The 23,159-nt window shown below is 41.2% G+C and overlaps 1 protein-coding gene across 1 annotated transcript; it reads right to left on the bottom strand.

Annotated features, from left to right (window-relative positions):
* Nucleotides 1-19,162: 19,162 nt before the first annotated feature.
* LOC149214711 (disease resistance protein RPV1-like) lies at nucleotides 19,163-22,377 on the bottom strand. The gene is made up of 4 exons (XM_089389484.1): nucleotides 21,893-22,377; nucleotides 20,679-21,768; nucleotides 20,290-20,571; nucleotides 19,163-20,145 (listed from the first exon to the last, which is right to left on the bottom strand). Exons 1-4 carry the CDS (start codon nucleotides 22,375-22,377, stop codon nucleotides 19,261-19,263), a joined length of 2,742 nt encoding a protein of 913 aa, XP_089245610.1. The 3' UTR covers nucleotides 19,163-19,260.
* Nucleotides 22,378-23,159: the final 782 nt, after the last annotated feature.

The raw sequence follows: 23,159 nt of genomic DNA, 5'->3' as shown, positions 1-23,159 counted from the left end.
ACCCCCTGCCGCCACTCCGACAATGTTTGCCGGCATACCATCAGTCCCAACCAGCTCCCAATAGCTGGAAGGAGCCCCTTCAGGGGCTATAACGACAATGTGGTCTATTCATGTTTGTTCTTCCGGGATAATACCCAGTAACTCTTATGTTGGAACTCAACAAATTGATCCTTTTGGAGGTCAGTTTGGGCAATCCGGTCCTCAAGGTTTAGTAATTCCTTTCAGTTCCGGATCACCACCGTATGGGGGGCAGTATGCCTTTTCGTTACCCCCTCCGGGAGGTTACCCATACGGGAGTTCACAACCGTATTCAGGTTATACTGGAATAACTACAAGTGGTTGGGTACCTATGCTACCCCAGCAACCAAGAGTTGTGTATTCTATGCAACAATGTGTACCTGTGACGAACATCCCGACAACACCAGCGATTGTAACCGTGTCGCAAGTTCAAACGATGCCTGTTGTATGTCAACCTCAGATTTCTCAGGTTGTAATGCAACAGCCCTTTGACCCTGCGACTCAACAACAACCGCCAACTAGCGGGGCGACAAAAGTACAAATGGGTACCATTACCCCCCATCTTGGTCCAGCGGTTAGCATAGCACAACAGCACATGGCTTCACAACCATGGTTGGTGCAGTACCAGCAACCGCAATTCCAGCAAGTGTACCAAGGTTCTGAGCAGCAGATTTTTGCGAACAGTAGACAACCGTATATACAACACGGTCAGAACCAATCACTTTACAGTGGGGTAGTCCACCAACCGTATCAATCATACCAACATCAATTACATTATGCTGGTATGCAAAGACCAACTGCTCAGGCGATTCCATCGTATCTTGGATATGCTTCGCCTAATCTGAGTCAACAGTTACCGTTCGTGGCAACTCTAGAGTTACCCGATTTACATCGGTTGACGAACGATCCGATTGCTTATGCCCCTTGGTGGCCAGCGATTCCTCACAAGCTTCCTTCAGACATTCCTAAATTCAATGGAAATCCAGGTGAAGACCCGTCGAATCACGTGATGACTTTTCATCTGTGATGTTCATCGAATACTCTAAACGATGATTCGATAAGACTTCACCTCTTCCAGAGGACATTGACAGGTCCAGCGGCTAAATGGTATATTGAATTGCCAAGAGCCTCCTTCGACAATTTCAGCTCCTTAGCCACGACTTTCTTAACCCATTTTCAATTACCAATAAGGTATGAAACGGGAACCGAAATATTAACCAACTTCAAACAGACGACAGCTACTCACATATCTGATCATATACATGAGTGGCGTCGTCGTCGTAGGATGGTGAAGACATACGTTCCCGATCAGCGATTAGCTGAATGGTTTATAAAGTCATTACTTCCGGCTATAACGGAAGATGTGGCCAAGGGCGGAGTCGTAACAGAGGAGCAAGTCATTGCTCGTGCTCAATATTTAGACTTAGTATATACTCAGTCTGGCACGCTTTACGACAAAATACCCGATGCCCCTAGACCTGAATTTTCAATTCCTCCCCCTCCTAAATTGAATATTGACTCTCATGCCGGAGATGGTGTGATTGGCACTGCAAGCGCGAAATCGAAAAAGGCTTCATCCCAGAAAGCCCGTAAGACTTCAGACCAAAATGCAAATGAAGAGATTCTTGCTTCGGAAGTAAATGCCATATCAGCTGATAAAGGCAAAGAAACCAATCAACCAGGAAGCAAGAAGAAGCAAAACAAAGGGAAGAAGAAGAAACAGGATGATCCGTCGCCTGAAAAAACTTCTTCAAACCCTCCTGGGAAAGGGAAACAGAAATGGCCGTGTCAGATATGTGATGATGAATCTCATCGGACACAAGATTGTCCATTCAAAGCTGAACTCAAGAGATTCTTTAAGAGTCCAAAGACCTCAGCAGTATTGACTGATCCGTTTCCCAACCCAGGTCAAAATCTGGTTGATAGTGGAAATGCTTCCCCGTCGCAAGTGCTAATGTTATCGATCTCTAAGCAACAGAATGATGCTTTGATTTCAACAAGGAACAAAGATTACGGGAATCCGCAACTGTCAAACGAAAAAGGTAAAGATCAACCAAGTAGTTCGACAACAACTTCGACAAAAGTTGTCCAACCCATAATGCCAGAATTAACAATAAAACCACCTAAGGGAGTAGTACACAAGTCGACCTTTAATCCTCGCGCCAGAGCGGCGCAGCATTATAACATAGTAGAAGATTTGGCCCAATCGCCATCCGCTATGTCGACTCTAGAGGTACTACAAAATTGTCCGTCCCAAAGGCAGGCGTTGTTATCGGCGATTGGGGGGGTTGATCCTAAGGATTCCAATCTTGTATCCTTTGATCACAAAGGATATGACCCTCAGTTACCAACTCAACTAGCTTTCCTTATTCAAGTGAAAGCCCTCAACAAAACTGTTCACCGAACGATTATTGATGAGGGGGCATCTACATGTATTATGTCAATGAGTTGCTGGAAAACATTAGGGTCGCCAACCTTGTCAAGATCTTCGACAACACTAAAAGCATTCGACGGTAGGACATATACCCCTTACGGTATCCTAAATAACTTGAAGATTGAACTAGGTGGAAAAACAGTAGAAATTGATGTTGAAGTCATAGATGGGAATCTTGATTACAACATCCTACTGGGAAGACCATGGATATATGCCATCGCAGCTGTAGTGTCGACTTATTTTAGGAAGATCGCATTCCCGTTTGAAGGAGGGATTACGGTCGTCGACCAACAGAACTTCCTCCCTAATGGTTCACAAGTTACAGGAAGCATTCCCATGATCCATGAGAACGACCATTCAATTCAAGATATCGGAGTAGGCCTGTTGAAGGACCCCACAATGATGGGAACTTTCTCGCTACCAAATCCTATATACATAGGAAATATACCGTTTGTAGCAACCTGCAACATGATATCTTCCACGAAGGTCGCAAAAGACAAAGTCAACATGGATCGTACAATGGTTTTGCCCCCAAGCCCAATCGAAATATTGTAGCAATCAATGTTTCAGGCATGGGAGGCGAGCCCAAATCAACGCTCGTCAAGCGTTTGGGTAGATAGGTCTAGAGAATATGGTACCCCTTTGGATCCCTGGTCACGAGTGCATGGAAGTGACGAAGGAATCCTGCAATCAATGTTGATTGAGGGGGCACCATGGAATGATAACCACCATCGTTCCCTTCCTCCGGAAGATACTCAGGATGACCTTTATCACCCTTCAGTATTTGAATTCCTAACAAATACTGTAAATACGGTGGATTCCGAGCGAAACCTATCCAATATTGAAGAGACTATAGCTATAAATATCTCGACCAAAACAGATGTTGTAGAGAATATTTATGTCGGCAAAGGTTGTTCCCCTTCAGAACTGGATATATATAAAGCTCTTTTCCGCGAATTCAGAGATGTCTTTGCTTGGTCATATGATGAAATGCCAGGCATTGACTCGAGTATCGTTGAACATGAAATTAAGATGTATCCTGATGTCAAACGAGTAAGACAACGGCTTCGGCAGGTGCACCCCAAGAAAGCCGCTACCATTAAGGCAGAAGTTGAAAAACTTCTCCATGTTGGTTTCATCTACCCGGTTCCTCTAACTGATTGGGTATCGAATATTGTCCCTATTATGAAAAAACAAGGAACAATAAGAGTGTGCGTTGATTATAGGGATGTAAATCAAGCTTGTCCAAAAGACAACTACCCTACACCCTTCATCGACCAGATAATTGATGAATGCGCCGGATGTTAAATCTTTTCATTTATGGATGGATTTTCCGGGTATAATCAAATAAATATCCGCCCACAGGACCAGTCAAAGACTGCATTTATTTGTCCGTGGGCCACATTCGCTTATCGAAAATTACCCTTTGGTTTAAAGAACGCAGGGGCAACGTTTCAGAGAGCAATGAATTATGCTTTCCATGACATCAAGAACATCGTTCAACCTTATCTCGACGATCTTCCGGCTCATTCGCAAAAGCGGACTGATCATCCGCAGCATTTAAGAGCAATATTTCTACGTTGCCGACACTACAAGATAAGACTCAACCCACACAAATGTGTGTTTTGCGTCAGTTCTGGTCGTTTACTTGGCTTTATAGTCTCCAAGGATGGGATTCGTCTCGACCCTTACAAGGTGCAGGCAATCATTAATTTGCCTCCACCTTCGAATTTGCTTCAGATTCAGAAACTCCAAGGGAAAGCAAACTTTCTGAGGAGGTTCATTCCAAATTACGCAGAACTTGCTAAAGGTTATACCCGTCTCTTGAAAAAGGATGTACCTTTCGTCTGGGACCAAGTTGCGCAAGCTTCCTTTGATGCTCTGAAAGATTCTCTAGTAAAAGCATCATTAATGTACACCCCAGACTATCAAAGAGACTTTAACCTGTATCTGGCTGCAGCAGATACGACCATTGCGATGGTTTTAGTTCAAGAAGTCGATGGAATTGAACACCCTATATATTATTTAAGTAAAAACTTAAATGATACAGAGAGTAAATATTCTCACGTTGAAAAGCTAGCACTTGCTGCTGTTCAAGCGATACAAAGATTTCGGCATTATGTCCTCTTTCGGAAGACTACCGTATTATCAGATTGCAACCCCATGACTTATATACTGTCGCGACAGTTGCTTGGGGGCAAATATTCAAAATGGATAGCTATCCTTCAAGAGTTTGATCTGGAATTTGTGAAATCCAAATCAAAGAAAGCTTTAGTTTTCGCAGAATTATTATGCGATTTCCCATCGTCGTCCAACGATGAAACATCCAAAGAATCTATCGTGGACGAAAGTTTGTTTCTGATATCAGCAAATGATGAGTGGTATGGAGATATAATAGTTTATCTCCAGACCCATAAGTTTCGGCCAAACACCTCCCACTCGGAACAAAAACGCATTCGATACCAAGCAAAAGACTACATGATCGTCGGTGATACGCTTTACCGTCGTGGTGTCGATACGGTTCTGAGAAGGTGTCTCACCCATGAGGAGGCCGAAAAATCCCTGAATGAATGTCATTCAGGCACCTGTGGGGGGCATCAATCTGGATATGCTACAGCACAAAAAATCTTACGAGCAGGATACTTCTGGCCAACCATGTTCAAAGATTGCATAACTGCAGTTAGAAGTTGCCATGCTTGTCAGATTTTTGATAGCAAAACCAGAAGACCCCCCGCTCCTTTACAGCCAATAATCGTTGTGGGGCCTTTCGCCAAATGGGGCATCGATTTCATGCAATGTAACCCCACCTCGACCGGGGGGCATGGGTATATTATAGTCGCAGTTGACTATTTTACCAAATGGGCCGAGGCGATGCCTACATTGGATAATACTGGTGAAACAGCTGCCCTATTCTTTTTTAATCATGTAGTCGCCAGGTTCGGCGTACCACAGGCCATAGTCACAGATCATGGATCGCATTTTCGCAATCACATGATGGTTGAATTAACTGCCAAACTAGGATTGTCTCACGACAGCTCTACTCCGTACTATCCGCAAGCTAACGGACAAGTTGAAGCAATCAACAAAGTCCTGAAGCACATGCTGCAAAGGATGGTTGGGGTTCACAAAAGAAGATGGCATTTAATCCTGTACTCGGCTTTGTGGGCCTACCGAACGTCGGTAAGAAATGCGACCGGGTTCACACCGTTCCAACTGGTGTATGGCCTGGAAGCAATCCTACCAATCCAGTGTGAAATTTCGTCTCTTAAACTCGCAATTGATCTCCTCCCCGGAACTTCGGAAGAAGAGGCTCGTTTCTTGGAATTAATCCAGTTGGATGAAACCCGTCGTGATGCCGCATTGGCTAACGAAGCCCATAAGAAACGAGTCAAGGCGCAGTTCGACAAAAATGTCAAACCCCGTGTCTTCTCAGAAGGTGATTTGGTCTTGCTTTATGACCAAGAATCCGATAAATTGGGAGCTGGGAAATTCAAGTCTTTATGGATGGGCCCCTATATTGTTAAGAGAGTATTAGCAAAAGGAGCCTACGAGTTGGTGGATTATGACGGAATTCCACTGGCGCAACCCCGCAACGGGTTGTACCTTAAGCGTTACTATGCCTAATAGTAACCTGTATGCTTTTGTTACATTTTTGTTTTCGCTAAAGCGTTTGTTTCGGTTTAAGTAATCCACTTTTTACACTTATTGCAGATGTCAAATCCATTGGAACCATGGGTTGGATATGCCGACGGAGCGAGTCGTAGTTCGAGGAACCTATCCTCTGCAGCATGGGCCATTTTTGATCCAAGCGGCGAGTTAGTGAGTTTCAGGGGGTATGTATTGGTCAATCAACGAATAACATCGCTGAGTATAGCGCGTTGATAGAACTCCTCTCTGATGCCATCACCCGTGGCATACGCCGACTAGTTGTCAGGCTAGACTCACAACTCGTAGTACTACAGCTCAATGGTACCTACTCTGTCCGAAATCCAGCTATTTATCGCAAGTTCCTAAGAGTTAAAATCTTGGAAAGACAGTTTGATTTCATTCAATATCAACACATTTCCAGAAACTTAAACACATTAACCGACTCATTAGCAAACTATGTGTTAGATAGACATTTGCAAAATTGATAAAAAGTGAAGCATTGTCAATGTTTCAATCATGGATCACATAAAAACTGAAATAAACCCCGAAAATCAAAAATATATAGCTGTTTACGGTTTACATATAATGTTCTGTAACCAAGACAAAATCGGTCATATGACCCCAAAACTCAAAAATGGCTGGGGGGCACCCTAGCCTAGTGATGCTCATGATAGCAAGTCACGGCCTGTGCAATCATGCGCAAGAGACGAGTCCATCGTCTGGGAACACCAGTGGTATGTCGCTGCAACCGTAGAGGTAACTCGTCGATCCGTACATCCGGAATCCCAAGAGTAAGACCCTCGACCTGTTCCTGCACAGCTGTGAGAGTCTCGGCCAAGTCAAGGTCGCGGAGAATAGCTCTCCCAGGAGCCTCCCCTGCTGGGGCAGCGACTGGAGCTCTCGGGCGAACTACTGGACGGACAGGACCAACATCTGCATGCACACATGAGTTTGATTAGAGTCTTGACAGAATAAAGCACAAGGACATTATAAATGAAAACAGTAAACAGTGATATGGTCAAAAATTTTACCAATATCGCCCCACTGCTCGCCATCCGGTAGCACCAAATCCGGATCACCTCGGAAATCCATGCCAACATATGGATACTCGGAAAAGGCCATGTCCTGCCGCTCGAACCACCTAAAGAAGGTATCAGTGAAAGTAATCTGAGATTGACCAGCATGTCTAGACATGTGGTCAACCCACCTCTACATGCGTGGCTCAGTAGGAGAAGACAAGTCGAGTGCAACATACTGAGGCTGCATCAGTGGTATCTTCTCCAAAGCGAAGGCAGTCAGAACTGAACCGAAACCAAAGTTCTTCAGTTTCCCGTCCTTTACTTTGGTCAACTGGCTTTTCATCTGAACCAGTACTGCATCACACCAGTTAAACACTTTCGGCTGAAGACACTCCAGGGCGTGCTGCACATAAGACCTGTTGGCAACATGAGGGGATGCACTACCGGCCATCCTACAAATCGTGTACAGTATGGACCTGAGAGACCTGTCAGTGACCTCACGGATAGTAACCTTGCCGTCTCTGCTCGGCTGGGACCCTTCCCTACAATACTGACGGACATAGTCTCTCACGGAATCACTCCCTCGGGCCGAACCGGACAAAGAAATGGGGGCACCCCGCCTTGACAACCCAGTCAAGAAGTAAATGTCCACTATGGTCAAGGGGATGGACTTGCCCCTAATCTGGAACACTTGGTTAACAGGATCCCAAGCATCAAGCATGTACTGCAGTAGAAGTATCTGTGCCCTCATGCTAGAGATACGGAAGAATTTTAGCAGGCCACAGTTCCGCAGCGCGTTCACCGTGACAGGATCATGGAGGGCAATCATGTCCTCCTCTTCGTGCTCTCGTTCTCGCCATGTAAGGGTCATTTTTCTCCAATAAACTCTGCAAAACAAACAAGAGAAGGAGTAAGATCCAAGATTTGATGAGAAACTGGCAAAATTTTCATAAAAAATTGTGCAGCAGAATGCTTTTCTACGCCCAACGCAGGTAGCCAAGTGTCCCACCTGCGTTGAGGGTCAAGCTGCCTTTAAGCAGCATGACCTTCAACGCAAGTTTCGAATGGGACACCTTCGTTGATGGCAGAGCGCCCTAATGGAACCCCAGGGGCTCATGGGGGCAAGAAAACAGGCACAAAACTGAAAAATGAAACCATGAAAAGAGAGAGCTAGGGTTTAGCTCCTACCTGGTCCAAACAGCACTAAGAATCGTCCACAGAATCTCCCGAAATCAGCTGGTGAAAAATCAAAAGGAAGAGGCACCTCCAGAGCTCCAACAAGCCAAATGCAAATGAAATGGTAAAATGAGAGGTAAAAACACCTTTTAATTGCTTTTTACGTAGTTCAAAGTGAAATATTAGAGTTTTTACCTCATGTTATTCGTTTCTAACAAGTTTGTTGCAGCAATTGATGATACAGTACTATCTCTGAAAAGCTGGTCATGGTAAAATATAAAGTTGACCTTATCAAACGAGCAGTTTTGGCACGAGTTCATGCTCGTTGAAAAATAAACGCACCTGTGAGCAAGCTTCCCCCCAGAGTTCAAGCTCATTCAAAAAAAATGAACCGGTAAATAACCATCTGAGACCGTAAATTCATCAGCCATAAAAGCCTTGGTCGTGTTTGCACCGTCGCCTCCACTTTTCATTTGGCCGATCATTCACATCCACTTGATTGTTTACCTATTTTGAGGAACAGCTGCGAAGAGTGATTTCACCTAGCCATCCTCGTGACATTGCCGTGATTGGAAAATTCCAACCTGTACCTGGAATCTGCTGCTATCCCTGTTTATCACTCGTTCCTCAAAATACGAGTCTTCTTTGAGCTCTTTTCACTGACTCGTAAAATATGAAAAGTTTGCCGAGTTTTGGCCTTCCATCTTGTTAAAAGGACTGGAAGAGCTATCCCTCCTCTAGATTTTAATCTTTTTGGACCTGAGGGATTATTGCACAAAAAGATCGAGCGCTTGTCTAGTTCGGCTCGATAAAACTATCGAACATTCATCCCTTCTGTATTGTTTTATACTTTTTCGGACTTAAGGGATTAGATGACGAAAAGGACCTCTGGAGTTGACTTTATGTACCTTTTTAGACTCTCTAAAAATGAAAAGGACCGAGTTGTCTTTGTCGCTAGACTCGTTAAACACATTAAATAGCGACAAACTTGTCTTTAGACGAGAACGAGTTTCCCTATCGCTAGGCTCGTTAAAACATAGAGATGGGCTTACCCGAAGGGCAGGTTATAGAACAAGCATATGTTATCCTCCTCAAGCTTGACAAAAATAAAGAGGTACTGGTCAGAAATGACTGGGGAAAAATTGGGAGAATCTCAAAGCTTAATGGTAGCAAGTCGCTCTTGAACATGACACTTTTGCCTCCGTACCACATCGGGTTGGGTTGTTTCATTCACCGGTCTCATCACCATGGTCTCGCCATACCATCCACATTTGGGGTAATGCTACCGATCCATCACATCAGTGTCGTTATATGTTCAAGAGATGTCGTTCAGGAAAACTCAGTCGTGTCCCATCCACTGCCATACATCATCTTTCATCCTTTCATGACCGCCACCCTGAATCATATTTCACAGATCATTTTCACCTTCATCACAATCATTAGCTCCGTTCCGTGTCACTGATGTGGGATTCATTAAGGCCCTCCTTTGACGGATCGCTTCTTGTCGACATCAACTCATTATCCAAGAAGTTGATCTAGGAACAACCCCCCAGTACTTTGAAGCTTGCATGCCTCAATGGCAAGTTTCTCACTTCCGGTGACAGGTATACATCAATGACCTTCGACCAGGAGATTTTGCGTGGTGTTCGACACCAAGTCCTATATTCACACCACGTAAATTGTACTGCAGTGCCTTGAGGGTCATCATCATTATCGGTGATTCCTCTCGCGCTTGTTAACAATTTACATTATTGGCTGGTAATCAAGCGATGTCTTTCCATGTTCGACTCCAAGAAATTCTCACATGGATCGACTTGTACTTAGAGTGAAGATCGGACGAGTTTGAAGACCCCGGATCTAGTTTCATCCATCCGGGCTGCGATATACATTCAGGAAATAAAAACATTGACATGTGCAGCAGATGATCATCCTACTCAAAGGATGATAATTTCAGCAGAGAATTATCAGTCTACCATCAGACGATCGTCTGTTTTATGTACAGAAAATGTATTTATAAAGCTGAGCATGGGAAATGCCCGCCTCAGCTAGATCATGAAAGCAGTATGAAAAATAATGTATTGTATTGTATCTCATTACAGGTCACTTCCCGGCGATTGAATGAACTTCGGATCCTCCTGATAAAGCATTTCACCCGATAAACGACCTCATACTTTAGGGGGCAACTGTTATAGACATTTTTGTGCCTTACAGCATGAAGCATGAAATGTCAATAATCTAAGGGATCCAAAGTCCCTAAACATGTTGTTCCTACTCCTAGAGGAACAAGGTCAGCAAACCACAGCTCTTCAAATCAGTTCTCCACTGAAAAACACTCAAAAACAGGTCAATTCTGGATCATGTCAACTGCTCCACTGAGCATCTGCGCTGAATGTCAACTGCTCCATGGTCTACCTGCGCTGAATGTCAACTTCAACAAAGGCTACCTGTGCTAAGCGAGTTTGGACATGTGGAGGAATCTTTCCTCAATGTGTCAGTGCCCAGGAAGCTTCCAAAATGACACTTGGATCAAAGGATTCACCTAATGATGAGTAAGAGGTTCTAAAACTCCAAGTGGAAGATAGGATCTCCAAGTGGACTCAAGAACTAAAGAGCAACTGGAGTTGAAGAGGACACTAGTCACACATCAAGCTGACTCATCTTCACTCCAAAACTCTATATAAGGATCTCATCCCATGGGATCTGAAGGCCGGAATTTTGTGCAAAGAATTGCTGTTGGTTTACAGTTGGAACTATTGGGTGATTGCTTGAAGGAGGTGAAGAGGAGATTTCTTTCCGTCGGGAAGGTGATGCTGGATTGGGCCTCTTATGGTTGTATCACCACCTGAACCTTACTTTCTTCCATTAATAAAGCATTTGAGGTTCTTCTATTCGCATGTGTTTCAATGATGTATTGTTTTACTTGCGTATTTGATTTATTCTAATCCTTGAATCAATTATGAATGCATGCTTCTTGTAGTTTCCCTTTCTCGTCTTGTTTGCAGGATCTTGGTGTAGCTGGGCCCGTGAGAAGACAAGGAGCTGGGAGCAAGCAGCAAGGAGAGAAGATTGGATCAACCATTCGCGAAAGACATCAGTGAGTGGATCTCTTTCTTTCCTCTTTTGCATCTCATAAAGAAGTAATCTTAGATAGCTTTGCTTTGATTGTTGCTAAGGATCTATCACCCTTAGAGTGGGATAGGGTCATTCCGTATTGGATACTTTTCCCAACAACAACAGTCTGGTTCAAGGACCACTAGGCCATGTGCTATATCATTCAGAGATCCACCCCACTCAACTTCGAATCCATCCAGTAATCCAACTCAACCAAAACATGAGAACCCCATCACACCATGGCTATTCGGAAATGGCAAGGCTAGGCTGAAAAACACTGTTACACCTGACAAAAGCCATGCCATGATAGAAAAGAACCACATGCAATGTCATGCATGCCAAGTATAGCAAGAAAAATACACATGCAAGTCGATACCTGTAATGAAGCCTGTTGTAGTTGCTTGATCTTGCCTTTCCCTGCGTAATCTTTGCTTCCTCTTGCCTTCTTTTCCTTTCTTGCTCCAATGCCAAAATTGCTCCAAGAAAACTCTAAGTGTCCAAGAGTGAGAGAGAGAGAATAATGAGAAAGCTCCAAAACTCAACTAACAAAAAGTTACCAACTAATTCTCATAAGCCTTTTTATGAATGAGGCCTTTATTTTCTTCATTTTCCATTATTTTCTTTCAATTTCCTCCTCACATGCAACATGTGACCTTTCACCTCCATTTTCTCCTAATTTCCATTATTTTCATAAATAAATGTGCCAAAAATGCCATTTTCCCTTTCCAAATCCTTAGCCATTGCCTTTGCCAATTTCCTTAGCCATAAACAATCAAATGAACATCCACTAGGATGCCTTGCCCAACATTCAACTTGGAATAAGTGTCCCATCAACCATGTTTAGTATTTTTTCCTTTATTAACTTTTATTACATGGAATTTTCACCACGACTGTTACATCTACAAAGTGGAGTTCCCATCCAATTCAAGTGTTTGGAGGCATGTCAGGATCTAGGAGAATTTTCAAAGTGGAGCACCAACCCAATTGAAGATGTTGGAGGCATGTCAGGATCTAGACTGTATGGGAGCGTCTATAGAGTGGAGCACATGCCCAAGTCAAGACGTTGAAGACATTGGAGACATTGGAGGCCTGTCAAGTTCTAGAATAAGTTTGGGATCGTCTACAGAGTGGATGACATGCCCAAGCCAAGACTTTGAAGGCCCATCAGGTCCCCCATGAAGTCATTGCATGTTTTTTATATTTGAAGTTGTCTTATAGTTTATTTGTTCTAGATATAAGGTACACATTGGAAGTTCTATGGTTATGGCCATATCCAATTCAAATCATTTGTGCTTATATGCATGGTTACATGTCAAATTCCAATATGGAGCACATTACATTGAATATGCCTTCAAACTTTTTAATTGTGAATATTGTCTAAAGCCTTTTCACCAACTTTGGGGTCATTTTGTTTCCGTTGAAGGTGTTCTTCAAATAAGTAGTATAAGCCTCTTTATATTGAAATTCAAAGTACTCACTTCAAATAGGGCCAATGACCTTTGTCTTTAGGAGCCTATTATCTTATTTAATCCAATTGAGTGATACATTGAAATCAGGTGATATGATTTTTCAAAGTAGGCTTGATGGCTTGTTCCATCTTTCAAAATGGCATGATCACATCTTCAAAGAGGCTCAATATAGAGGGCCAAGTTTTCAAAAGCATTTAATGAGCAATATTTCAAAACAACCAAATGACCTATTTCCTTGTGTCAAGGAGAGATTTTGAAAGCATCTAACGAGGGATCTTTCAAAATGACTTGGTGGTCCATTTCCTCCATCATGATGATATTTATAGAGCACCTAATACATGATCTTTTGAAATAGTGTGATGGTTTATTTCGTTGCATTTTGTAGACCTTTAGAAAATGCCCAATGGATGATTTTTCAAAAATGGCCTCATGGTCCTTTTCTTCACATCTCTTTCAAAAGTGTTTGATGGACAATCTTTCAAATGACCTAGTGACCTTTCATTAAGGGAATTTTGAGGTCTAAAATGGACCTCCTAAGAAAAATGTACAACCAAAATAAACTTTATAACAACCAATAGGATTCAATATAATGATGTCAACCATGAGGGATGATTCACCATTTTGGAGTAAAAAATAAAAGGATTAAAAAATAATAAAACTATTTTTTTCAACTTATTTCCCTAAGGTTTTTCTCAAATTTTGAGCGGGAGTACTCGTTGGATGCAAAATTTAATTCCTCATCCAAGAAGTACCCAAGTTGCATACTTTTGATGGACCTTGCTACACAAAAAATGAGAAATACATGAACAATCGTGATTGCAATCATGTTTTTAATGTATTTCTCATTTTTTGTGTAGCAGAGTCTATCGAAAGTATGGAACATGGGTACTCCTTAAATGAGGAATCAAATTATGCATCCAACGAGTGTTTCTCCTCAAAATTTTAGTAAACCCCTAGGGATATAAGTCGAAAATACGAGTTGAAAAAACAATTTTATTTTTATTTTTATTTTTTCTAATATTTGATGATGTAATCTAATATTATTTTATTAATTTTACTATTATTTTATAATTTCCTTAGGAGGTCCATTTTATACCTCAAAATTCCCGTAGCGTTCCTTACATTGGGTTGATCTTTCAAATATCCTTACAGGAAATATTTTAAAATAGCTCAATGACATATTTCCTTCCATTAGGCAAATATTTCGAAAGTGCCCAATTAGTGATCCTTAAAAATAACCCAATGACCTATTTCCTTTCTATCCAAAGCAACTTTCAAAAGAGTTCTTTGGATCAATCATTCAAAGGGAGGAGTCACAACTTTGTGTTATTGAAGTAATACCTCAAATGGGCCCAATGTGAGCATGACAAGGGAGTTGTGCGTAAACTCTGACCCACATATTGTGATTTAATTTGAATTGAAATGAGTATAGAAACCCAAAAAATCAAGTCTACAGAGAAGTGGAATTTTTTTACTATTACTCAAATGTGGTCATGAAGAGAGATGGTTACATGGAAATTTTGTAACATTGTAAAGTTGGAAATATATATATATATGTGTGTGTGTGTGTGTGTGTGTGTGTGTATTCAATTTAGTTTCAAAAGACAAATTGTTATCCTCTCCACTAAGCTCAAATCTTACTTGCAGTCGATCACTCCTAATGAGTCAATTGTTTTTTAAAAACTCTTTTTGAGTTGTGAGTAATATCTCTCTCACTTACAAGTGGGTATATATATATATATATATATATATAGATATATAGATATATATATATATATATATATATATATATATATATATATATATATATATATATGAAAAATTACATGTAGTTTCTATTCTACAAAGACTGAAGATGCCACTTGTTATCACTCAAGAAAAAATAGTTTAAATTTTGAACATCAATTTTTTAAATTTGTCAAAGGGTTGGTGTCAGTTTTGGGCCTAGTCTTTTCATCTTGTTTTAAAGTCTTGTTAGTATGTCAAATGAGGTCAATTCTCTGTTTTAGTCCATCACTGGTCTCACACTGCACCTAAGCTCCATATGTCAATCCTATTTCAAAGTCCATAGCGCAGAAACCTCGGTCAAGGTGATTTCGTAGCGCAAAACACCGATTTTGCACTAACTGCGCTACGAAATCGGGAATTCATGCTGATCCATAACAAATCTCATGCCAGCTGTCATATTTTCTACAAGAAGTTTACGGGGATAGCATGTGCAAGGTCTTACATGTCGGTCTTGACGTGTGTTCTGTAGCCTTCAAATTTGATTCTTGCCTGTACTATTCAAATCGGGATTTCCATCCAAAACCAAATCTGAAAATTCTCTATTAAGACCGAAACTTCTGATTCTGGTTTCGATTTGTGATCAATCTGGCAGTATGACTTCTGGGAAGAACGGGCTCTTGCCACCTTCCTTTGTTTCTAATTTGCAAAATGTCTTGAAGAACAGAAAGATAGAAAAACCCCCAGAAGAAGATAATTCCAAATCCGAAGGAAGTAAATGTGGTAAAGGTGCTTCAGCTTGAAACGGCTGCAGGTGCTGCTATAAGTTTTTGTTCGTGCAATTGGTGTCAATGTTCCAAGATCACACTTTCCTCCAATGAAGGCAACTTCAGATTTACTACTTGTGCAGTCTATTTTGTATAAATTAATCATGGTTGTTGATTTCAATGTTAAAGCTGTTCAACAGGCATTACTTAAAATGCTAGAAGGAACAGTTGTACATGTTCCAGAAAAGGGAGCTCGCAAACATCCTTGTGGTGATCATATTCAGATCGATACAAAGGATATTCCCTTTATATGTGGCAGGGCTTTCGTGGATCTAGAGAAAACGATTTCTGAGAGACGGCAAGATTCTTCTATTGGCTTTGGAGCGCCTGTACGAGCTAATATGAGGGCTGGTGGCCTGATAAATGCTATGGTGACGTCATCCTTGCTAGAGTCGGTTGAGAATAGTGATCTTATTGCATATGGCTTAATACCAGAGTTCATTGGACGATTTCTTGTGCTTGTTAGCCTCTCAGCATTGACTGAAGACCAACTTGTTCAGGTGCTCATGGAGCCTAAAAATGCACTAGGAAAGCAATACAAGAAAATGTTTGAGATGAACAATGTGAAGTTACATTTCACTGAGGATGCCCTTAGGCAGATTGCACAGAAGGCAATGGTCAAGAGTACTGGAGCCCGTGGTTTGCGTTCTATCCTCGAGATCATTTTGACAGATGCCATGTTTGAGATTCCGGATGCAAAAACAGGGCTGGATTTATTTGCCTATGTTAGCAGAACTGCCGATAGAAATGCTTGCTTGTGCTCGTATTGGTGCTGTTCATTCGGTTGTATTTGCTGGATTTTCAGCAGAGTCCCTTGCTCAACGAATTGTAGACCGCAAACCTAAAGCACTGCTAACTTGTAATGTTGTCCGCCAGGGTGCTAAAGTTATTAATCTGAAAGAAATAGTAGACTCTGCACAGGTGGAATCATCTAAAAATGGAGTTTCTGTAGGTGTTTGTTTGACATATGCAAATGAGTTTGCATTAAATAAAGAAAACACACCATGGAAGAAAGGAAGAGATATCTGGTGGCAGGATACAATTCCAAAATACATGACCGAATGTGAAGTTGAATGGCTTGATGCAGAAGATCCACTGTTCCTTTTATATACAAGAGGTAGTACAGGGAAACCAAAAAACTGCATCAGGCTTGCGTGCCTTAGCTCGTCTTGTGAACTTGACAATTCTGGATCTGAAGATGTGCTCAGGGATTCATGGTGGATTGGTGCATCCAAAAGGGCTTACAAACTTGAAGGAGCTGCAAATTTCTCGAAGTCTTGTTGCTTTGACATATCTCAACATAAAGTCATGCTGTAGATAATGCATTAGACTGTGGTTTGGTGAATACACAGCAGTTTCGTAGCGCGCTACGAAACTGCTGAAAATAATGCCCAACGCACAGCAGTTTCGTAGCGCGCCATGAAACTACTGTAGCTACATAATTAAAACTCAGTCAACCAGTTTTGAGGGACCGAAGAGAAATTTTTGAGAAAGGAATCTTTTCAAAGGATCATATAACATGTGCCAACATTCAACAAAGGAAGAAACAGGTGGCAGAAGCTTATATTCGAACCCTAAACTTTTTTGTTATAAAGTGACCACAATTACTATGGTTCAAGATATGTCAGACAGCTTGGAGAGGGTCTTGTCTTCACACATGGAAAGCGTTGACAGCACATCAAGGACGTGGCATTCTGATATATTTTTGCATAATCAAAGAAGAGCGGCATGGCTCATTACCTTCGAATATCATTCAGGAAAACTGAAGGCAGATAAACAGGGGCAGTTTCCTACCTTTCAAGGGCAATGGAGAAGATGTGACATTAAGGGCAAGCAGGCAGCTACAAACACCTACCTCAGCCAAAAATAAAAAGACCACTTGTCAAAGAGTGAGAATGATTGTAATTAAGGCTATTATTAGCATGATATGGAGTTAGACTCCTATTTGACTTAGATCTCTTAAAAAGTCTAGTTAGCAGTTTGTTACATTTAATAGGTAGTTAGAATTTGAATAGGTGTCATATCAAGCAGAATTGGAGTTCCCCTCGGGCTGGAGGAGGAAGCTCAGTCTTGTAAAGAATTCTATATATAGCAGGAACAACAATGTACTCAGGAGGAGGAAATTCTCAAAGAAAGAGAGAACTTTGTGTTATTGTATGTGACAGTATGTTTTCAGGATAATATAAGGAGTTGATTTCACTACTCAGGTTTCAGCAAGGGTTTTTTAATGTTCGATTTTCTTCATGGTCTCTTTCCTATACTTGCAGTAGTACAGATACATGTTACTTAGAACTCGTTTGAAGATGCTCTAATTTCCTTCATATATTTGTGGATTGTGTTCCTACACTATATCTCTGTTCTACTTCTATGTGAAAGAACTCTATGCCATGACTTCCATGTGAATTTAATCTCATTGTTGTACTGAAACACACCTTGACTCCATGGCCCAATGAATAGTTTCTAATTGTGTTTCCACCACTCACATTTTACCTTTGTTTCACAAGAGTTAGCCATCTTGATCATAATCGAAAACCTTTAATCCTTTGAGAGAGCCCTCTCAGGTTGGGGAGGCTAAACCTCAGCCAAAAGTAGGTTTGAAACAGTGACTTGAAGTCTTCTTGGTCTGCAGCCTTCCAGGGCCTGATTTTGAGATAACACCATACATGAAAATCTAGCTCTCACTAACTTAGTTGTTAAATATAAAATCATTGTTTGTTAAATACTTTTCAATATAATACAACATATGCATAATGAATTTATTTTTCCAAATAGATATAAATGCACCATCAATATTACTAATTGAGACATTTTTATCTCTTGCAAGTGGTTCGATCAACTTCTCCCCATAAAATTTGAACTAGTATTTAATAAAAACTAAGGCCCACACAATCTAATTAATCTACACCTCATAAATATCTAATAAATTAATTACATATACATATATAAATACATATAAAATTTAAACTTACACCAATTTTAATAGATTGAAAATACCATACTTAATATAAACTACACAAAATTTTTAATTAAAAAATTAAAAAAAAACTTTATATAATGTTATAAAGCTTTCTATATTATTTAGACCATTAATAATGAAAAATATAAATATACATTAAAAAAATAATTAAAAATTAAAATAAACTTAAAATACACATAAATTCTACATATCGAAGAATTTTGTCTTTATACATTTGGTAGATGTATATATTAAAAATGTAAATTTGTTAAAATGATAAGTACTTAAATATAAATTGAGATCTTCAAAGATTGAAAATTAAAATATAAATATAAATTTTTATTTAAATTTTTTAAAATAATAAAGAGTTTAGAGTTATAGAGATAAAGAATTAAAAAATAAAGAAAATCTTTAGAGTTAAAAATATATTTTTTTGATATTTTTAGTTAAAGTTATTAATAAGTAATTGAAAAAATATTAGATAAATTTTTAATAATAAATTCATTTTTTTTGGTAGAATTAAATATCAATCTAATAAATTTATAAATATAGTAACACTAATAAATTTTAATGTAATTTTTTTAAATTTAATTTAATTCAATTTAACAAAAAAATTTCAGAATGTTAATTTACATTAAATTTTACCGAGATAATTTAATAACTTAAAATAATGATATTTTGTAACCTTAAAATGTGAATTTTGTGATTTATGATTAATACAAAAAAATTCCAAAAAAATCACTTATCAGATTTTATGTGGACCTTTGAATCACTTATCATAAAATGAACCATCTTAACATTAACAAATGAAATATTTGAAAACAATCTTAATTTGAAGCGCAGCCGGGCAACCCCTTCTTCCGTTTCCACCGCCCGTTCAAGTCAAGACATCGAGGCCGGACAGCTTCCTCACTGAGTCTGGGAGTCTCTGCAGACTGGAGCAAAGCCTCAAGTCAAGACATTTGAGGCCCGACAGGTTCCCCACTGAGTCTGGGAGTGTCTGCAGACTCCAGCACCCTTCCAAGTCAAGACTTTGGAGGCCCGACAGGCTCCCCACTGAGTCTGGGAGTGTCTGCAGACTACAGCACCCTTCCAAGTGAAGACTTTGGAGGCCCGACAGGTTCCCCACTGAGTCTGGGAGTGTCTGCAGACTGTTGCACCTTTTCAAGTGAAGACTTTGGAGGCCCGACAGGTTCCCCACTGAGTCTGGGAGTGTCCGCAGACGGTTGCAGCAGCTCAAGTGAAGACTTTGGAGGCCCGACAGGTTCCCCACTGAGTCTGGGAGTGTCTGCAGACTGTTGCACCTTTTCAAGTGAAGACTTTGGAGGCCCGACAGGTTCCCCACTGAGTCTGGGAGTGTCCGCAGACTGTTGCAGCAGCTCAAGTGAAGACTTTGGAGGCCCGACAGGTTCCCCACTGAGTCTGGAAGTGTCTGCAGACTGTTGCAGTAGCTCAAGTAAAGACTTTGGAGGCCCGACAGGTTCCCCACTGAGTCTGGGAGTGTCTGCAGATTGTTGCAGTAGCTCAAGTGAAGACTTTGGAGGCCCGACAGGTTCCCCACTGAGTCTGGGAGTGTCTGCAGACTGGAGCAAAAGCTCAAGTGAAGACTTTGGAGGCCCGACAGGTTCCCAATCGACTCTGGTAGCGTCTGCAGCTGCTCGCACGACAGAAGAACTTTTTCAAGATGCTTCAGTTTTCCAATGGAGTTTGGAACCTTTGAAAGGGGAGCATCAATATGCAACTCCTTCAACTGCAGAGGTGCCTGCAATGTTCACATGCATTATTAAAGTGAGTTTGAGCCTCTACAGCATTTTCGCATTGTGTCATACGATAACAACACGCTAGTACAACAATTCATACACTATTAAAAAAGGTAAATAGATCTGTTAAGAAAACAAATGACTACCTGAAATTCATGTTGCCAGAGTGTTTTCAGTTGATACCCCTGTATATGTAACACACTTAAATTATTTAATGGAATCGAGGGAGCTAAAGAGGACTTCAGACAGTGCTTCCAGCGCAGATATTTTAATGGAATCGAGGGAGCTAAAGAGGACTTCGGACAGTTCTTCCAGTGCAGATATACAAGCGGCGGTAACTGTTCACTGCTGAATATTCGTTCAACAGAGTCACTTTCAGTCCCAAACAGCTGCAACATGCTTCGGTTGTACCTTCTTATTCCACGCACCTGAATTGTTCACCCCCAGCTGTTAGTTTTAAGATTTAAAAATTGACAGACAATTTTGATAACACGAAGCTATTTTGAAAGTCCGTCGAAAGCTTCAGAATACTTACAAATGATGGACGAGCCATATTCTCTGTGAAGTGCCAAAGACGACGGGGATGTTCTAGACCTTCAGCTATATCTCTGCCTAGGTCTCGAAGGTGGTCGTGCATTCTGAGACAGTTTTCACCGTCCACCTCCACGAGGCATCTGTTTTCCAGCTTCCGAAGACCCAGCAACCCTTCCCAGTTGGATCCATCCCATACTCTTATAGCGGCATCCCTGTCTTTCCCTATAAAGAAACAGGCGATATCTAAAAATATTTGCTTTTCCTCCTCATCTAGAGCATCATAGCTAATTCTAAGTGTGCTCCGTATGTCTTCCTGAAGTACTTTGGAGGTTTTGCGCAATTGCGCATTCCAATGCTTCAAGTCATCTTCTCCACGAAGAAGCGCCCCAAGCACTTTAAGCGACAGGGGCAAACCATTGCAGACATTCAAAAACTTCTTAACCACTTTTTCAAATCCTACAACAGGACGGGGTTGACCGAAGGCATGCCAGCAAAAGAGCTCTTGCGATTGCTCTACATTGAGACCTTTCAGTGTGTAAATGGATGACTCATCAATACCGAAGTTTCTAAGCACATCCTTATTACGAGATGTAATTAAAATTAAGCTACCTACATCAATAGTATCTATAACTGGTGCACATAATGCATTCAGATGATCAATATTATCAATATCATCTAAAATGATAAGAGACCGTTGAGAATCTCTTTTGAGCCTCTCTTTGAGCATCCCTGTGCCTTCAGCGACGCTATTTATTTGTGCATCGAATTGAATCAGCTCCTTAAGAAGGCTACTCTGCAGGGAAGGTAAATATCCGGATCTGACATCAAATAAGAAGCAAGATCGACTGTAATTTGATCTCTCTCTCTCTCGGTTGAAGAATTGTTTAGCCAGGGTAGTTTTCCCGACCCCGCCAAAACCTACAATTCCCAAAATTGTAGCCTTCTCGCTTTGCCGCTGCAGTGACAATGTTCTGTCCACATCTTTAATTTTTTCATCGAGGCCAGTAGGATATTTGGCGACGTCGAGAGGCGGTTTGCGAGCCTTTTTCACAACCTGTTGGACGACCTCCTGGACGAGCTGCGACTCTTCCCTGAACAATATTCAAATCACAGTTAATCGACTAACGAGAAATATCTAAATAAATAATCTGTTATATACTTATGAAGCCAGCAAAGTACAAAACTCAAATAATAGGGAGAGTTGGAGGGTCTTACTTGTCCTTCAGCTCAAAACCGACTATATTCGCCACAGCAGAAAGAGTATTCCTCCATTTTTTTATGGTCTCGGGGCCGTGTCGTCGTTCGAGCTTGCCAAGATGTCGAGCATATTCGCCGCTCGCCCACCGAACTTCTGCGGGCTCGACTTTGTAGAAAACCGGAATTATTGTTGACCCCGACTTCAACATCTGTTCCCTCATCAGTACGAGTTCATCGAGACACCATTTAGATTGAGCATAATTTGGAGAGAATATCGCTATGTGAACAGTGGCTGTTCGAATAGCCCCTTCGATTTGGGTATCCAACTCCTCTCCTCTTTGCAGTTCTTCCTGGTCCAGAAAAACTGATAATCCGAGTTTTTTAAGGCGATTGTAGATATCTTTAGCGAGTCCTTCCTTCACATCAGGACCGCGGTGATTTAGAAACACTTGATACACATAGCTGTTGGTATTGCCCTGGGAGGTAAAGTTAACGTTTTCCATTGGATACAGAATAACAGAAAGTGCGCTGAGCCTCAATATTTGCGTCTGAAAGATTCAGGAGGGCAAGGAACTTACCAGCTGCACCTTTGCTATTATTGCCTGTGTATCAACACCCCAATGGTTGGGCACAGGACTGAAAACAAAACAGCTTTGGAATGTGGTTGATTACTGAGCTTCTCATTTCCTTGAGTAAACCAAGTGGCGATATATATTGAAGTTTAATCGTAATCTGAACGGTGGAATTTGGAAGCATGAAGTTTCGGGCCAATTTTCCTTTCAATTTCGTCACAGCAAGCATCAAGTTTCCTGGCAATTTCCCCTTCGTCGTGTCACAGCGTTATTGACCATTGCCATCTATCAGTTCCTGTACGCGTAAAGCATTTGGAAGGCCTGCGTTCATTTCCTTGCTTTACCAAAGATGTGATTCCTTGAGTTGGGACCCAATCGTTTATGCAAACCAGCTTGCATCCACCAACCCATGATATGATTCTTTGTGATGAGACGTTAAGTCTCCGACCAAAACAGGTGGCATCCACCGACATAAAAGGCAAGTGCGTGGTAATTTCATGGTGTACCCATTCCGCATTTTACGCGTGTAATTTCATGGTGTACACATTCCGCATTTTACGCGTTCCTTGGCGCAACCAAAGATAAGATTCCTGCAGTTGGGACCCAAAAAGCTGGGACCCAAAAAGCAAGTGCGTGGTAATTTCGTGGTGTAGCCATTCCGCATTTTACGCGTTTCTCCGTCGACCAAATGCTTTGGATAGACCATTCATCTC

The sequence above is a fragment of the Pinus tabuliformis genome, chromosome 1_1 (genome assembly GCF_031772625.1).
Source record: "Pinus tabuliformis cultivar Carrire ecotype Pingquan chromosome 1_1, CPIR1, whole genome shotgun sequence".
NCBI lineage: Eukaryota > Viridiplantae > Streptophyta > Pinopsida > Pinales > Pinaceae > Pinus > Pinus tabuliformis.
The sequence above is the reverse complement of the archived record's forward strand: the minus strand, read 5'-3'. Positions and strand labels throughout refer to the sequence as shown.

Coding starts and splice junctions, on each gene's coding strand:
- LOC149214711 (XM_089389484.1), bottom strand. CDS start 22,377: ATGGAAAACGTTAACTTTACCTCCCAGGGCAATACCAACAGCTATGTG. Junction 21,769..21,892: donor GGTTTTGAGCTGAAGGACAA/GTAAGACCCTCC, acceptor AATATTGTTCAG/GGAAGAGTCGCAGCTCGTCC. Junction 20,572..20,678: donor ATATGGCTCGTCCATCATTT/GTAAGTATTCTG, acceptor TGAACAATTCAG/GTGCGTGGAATAAGAAGGTA.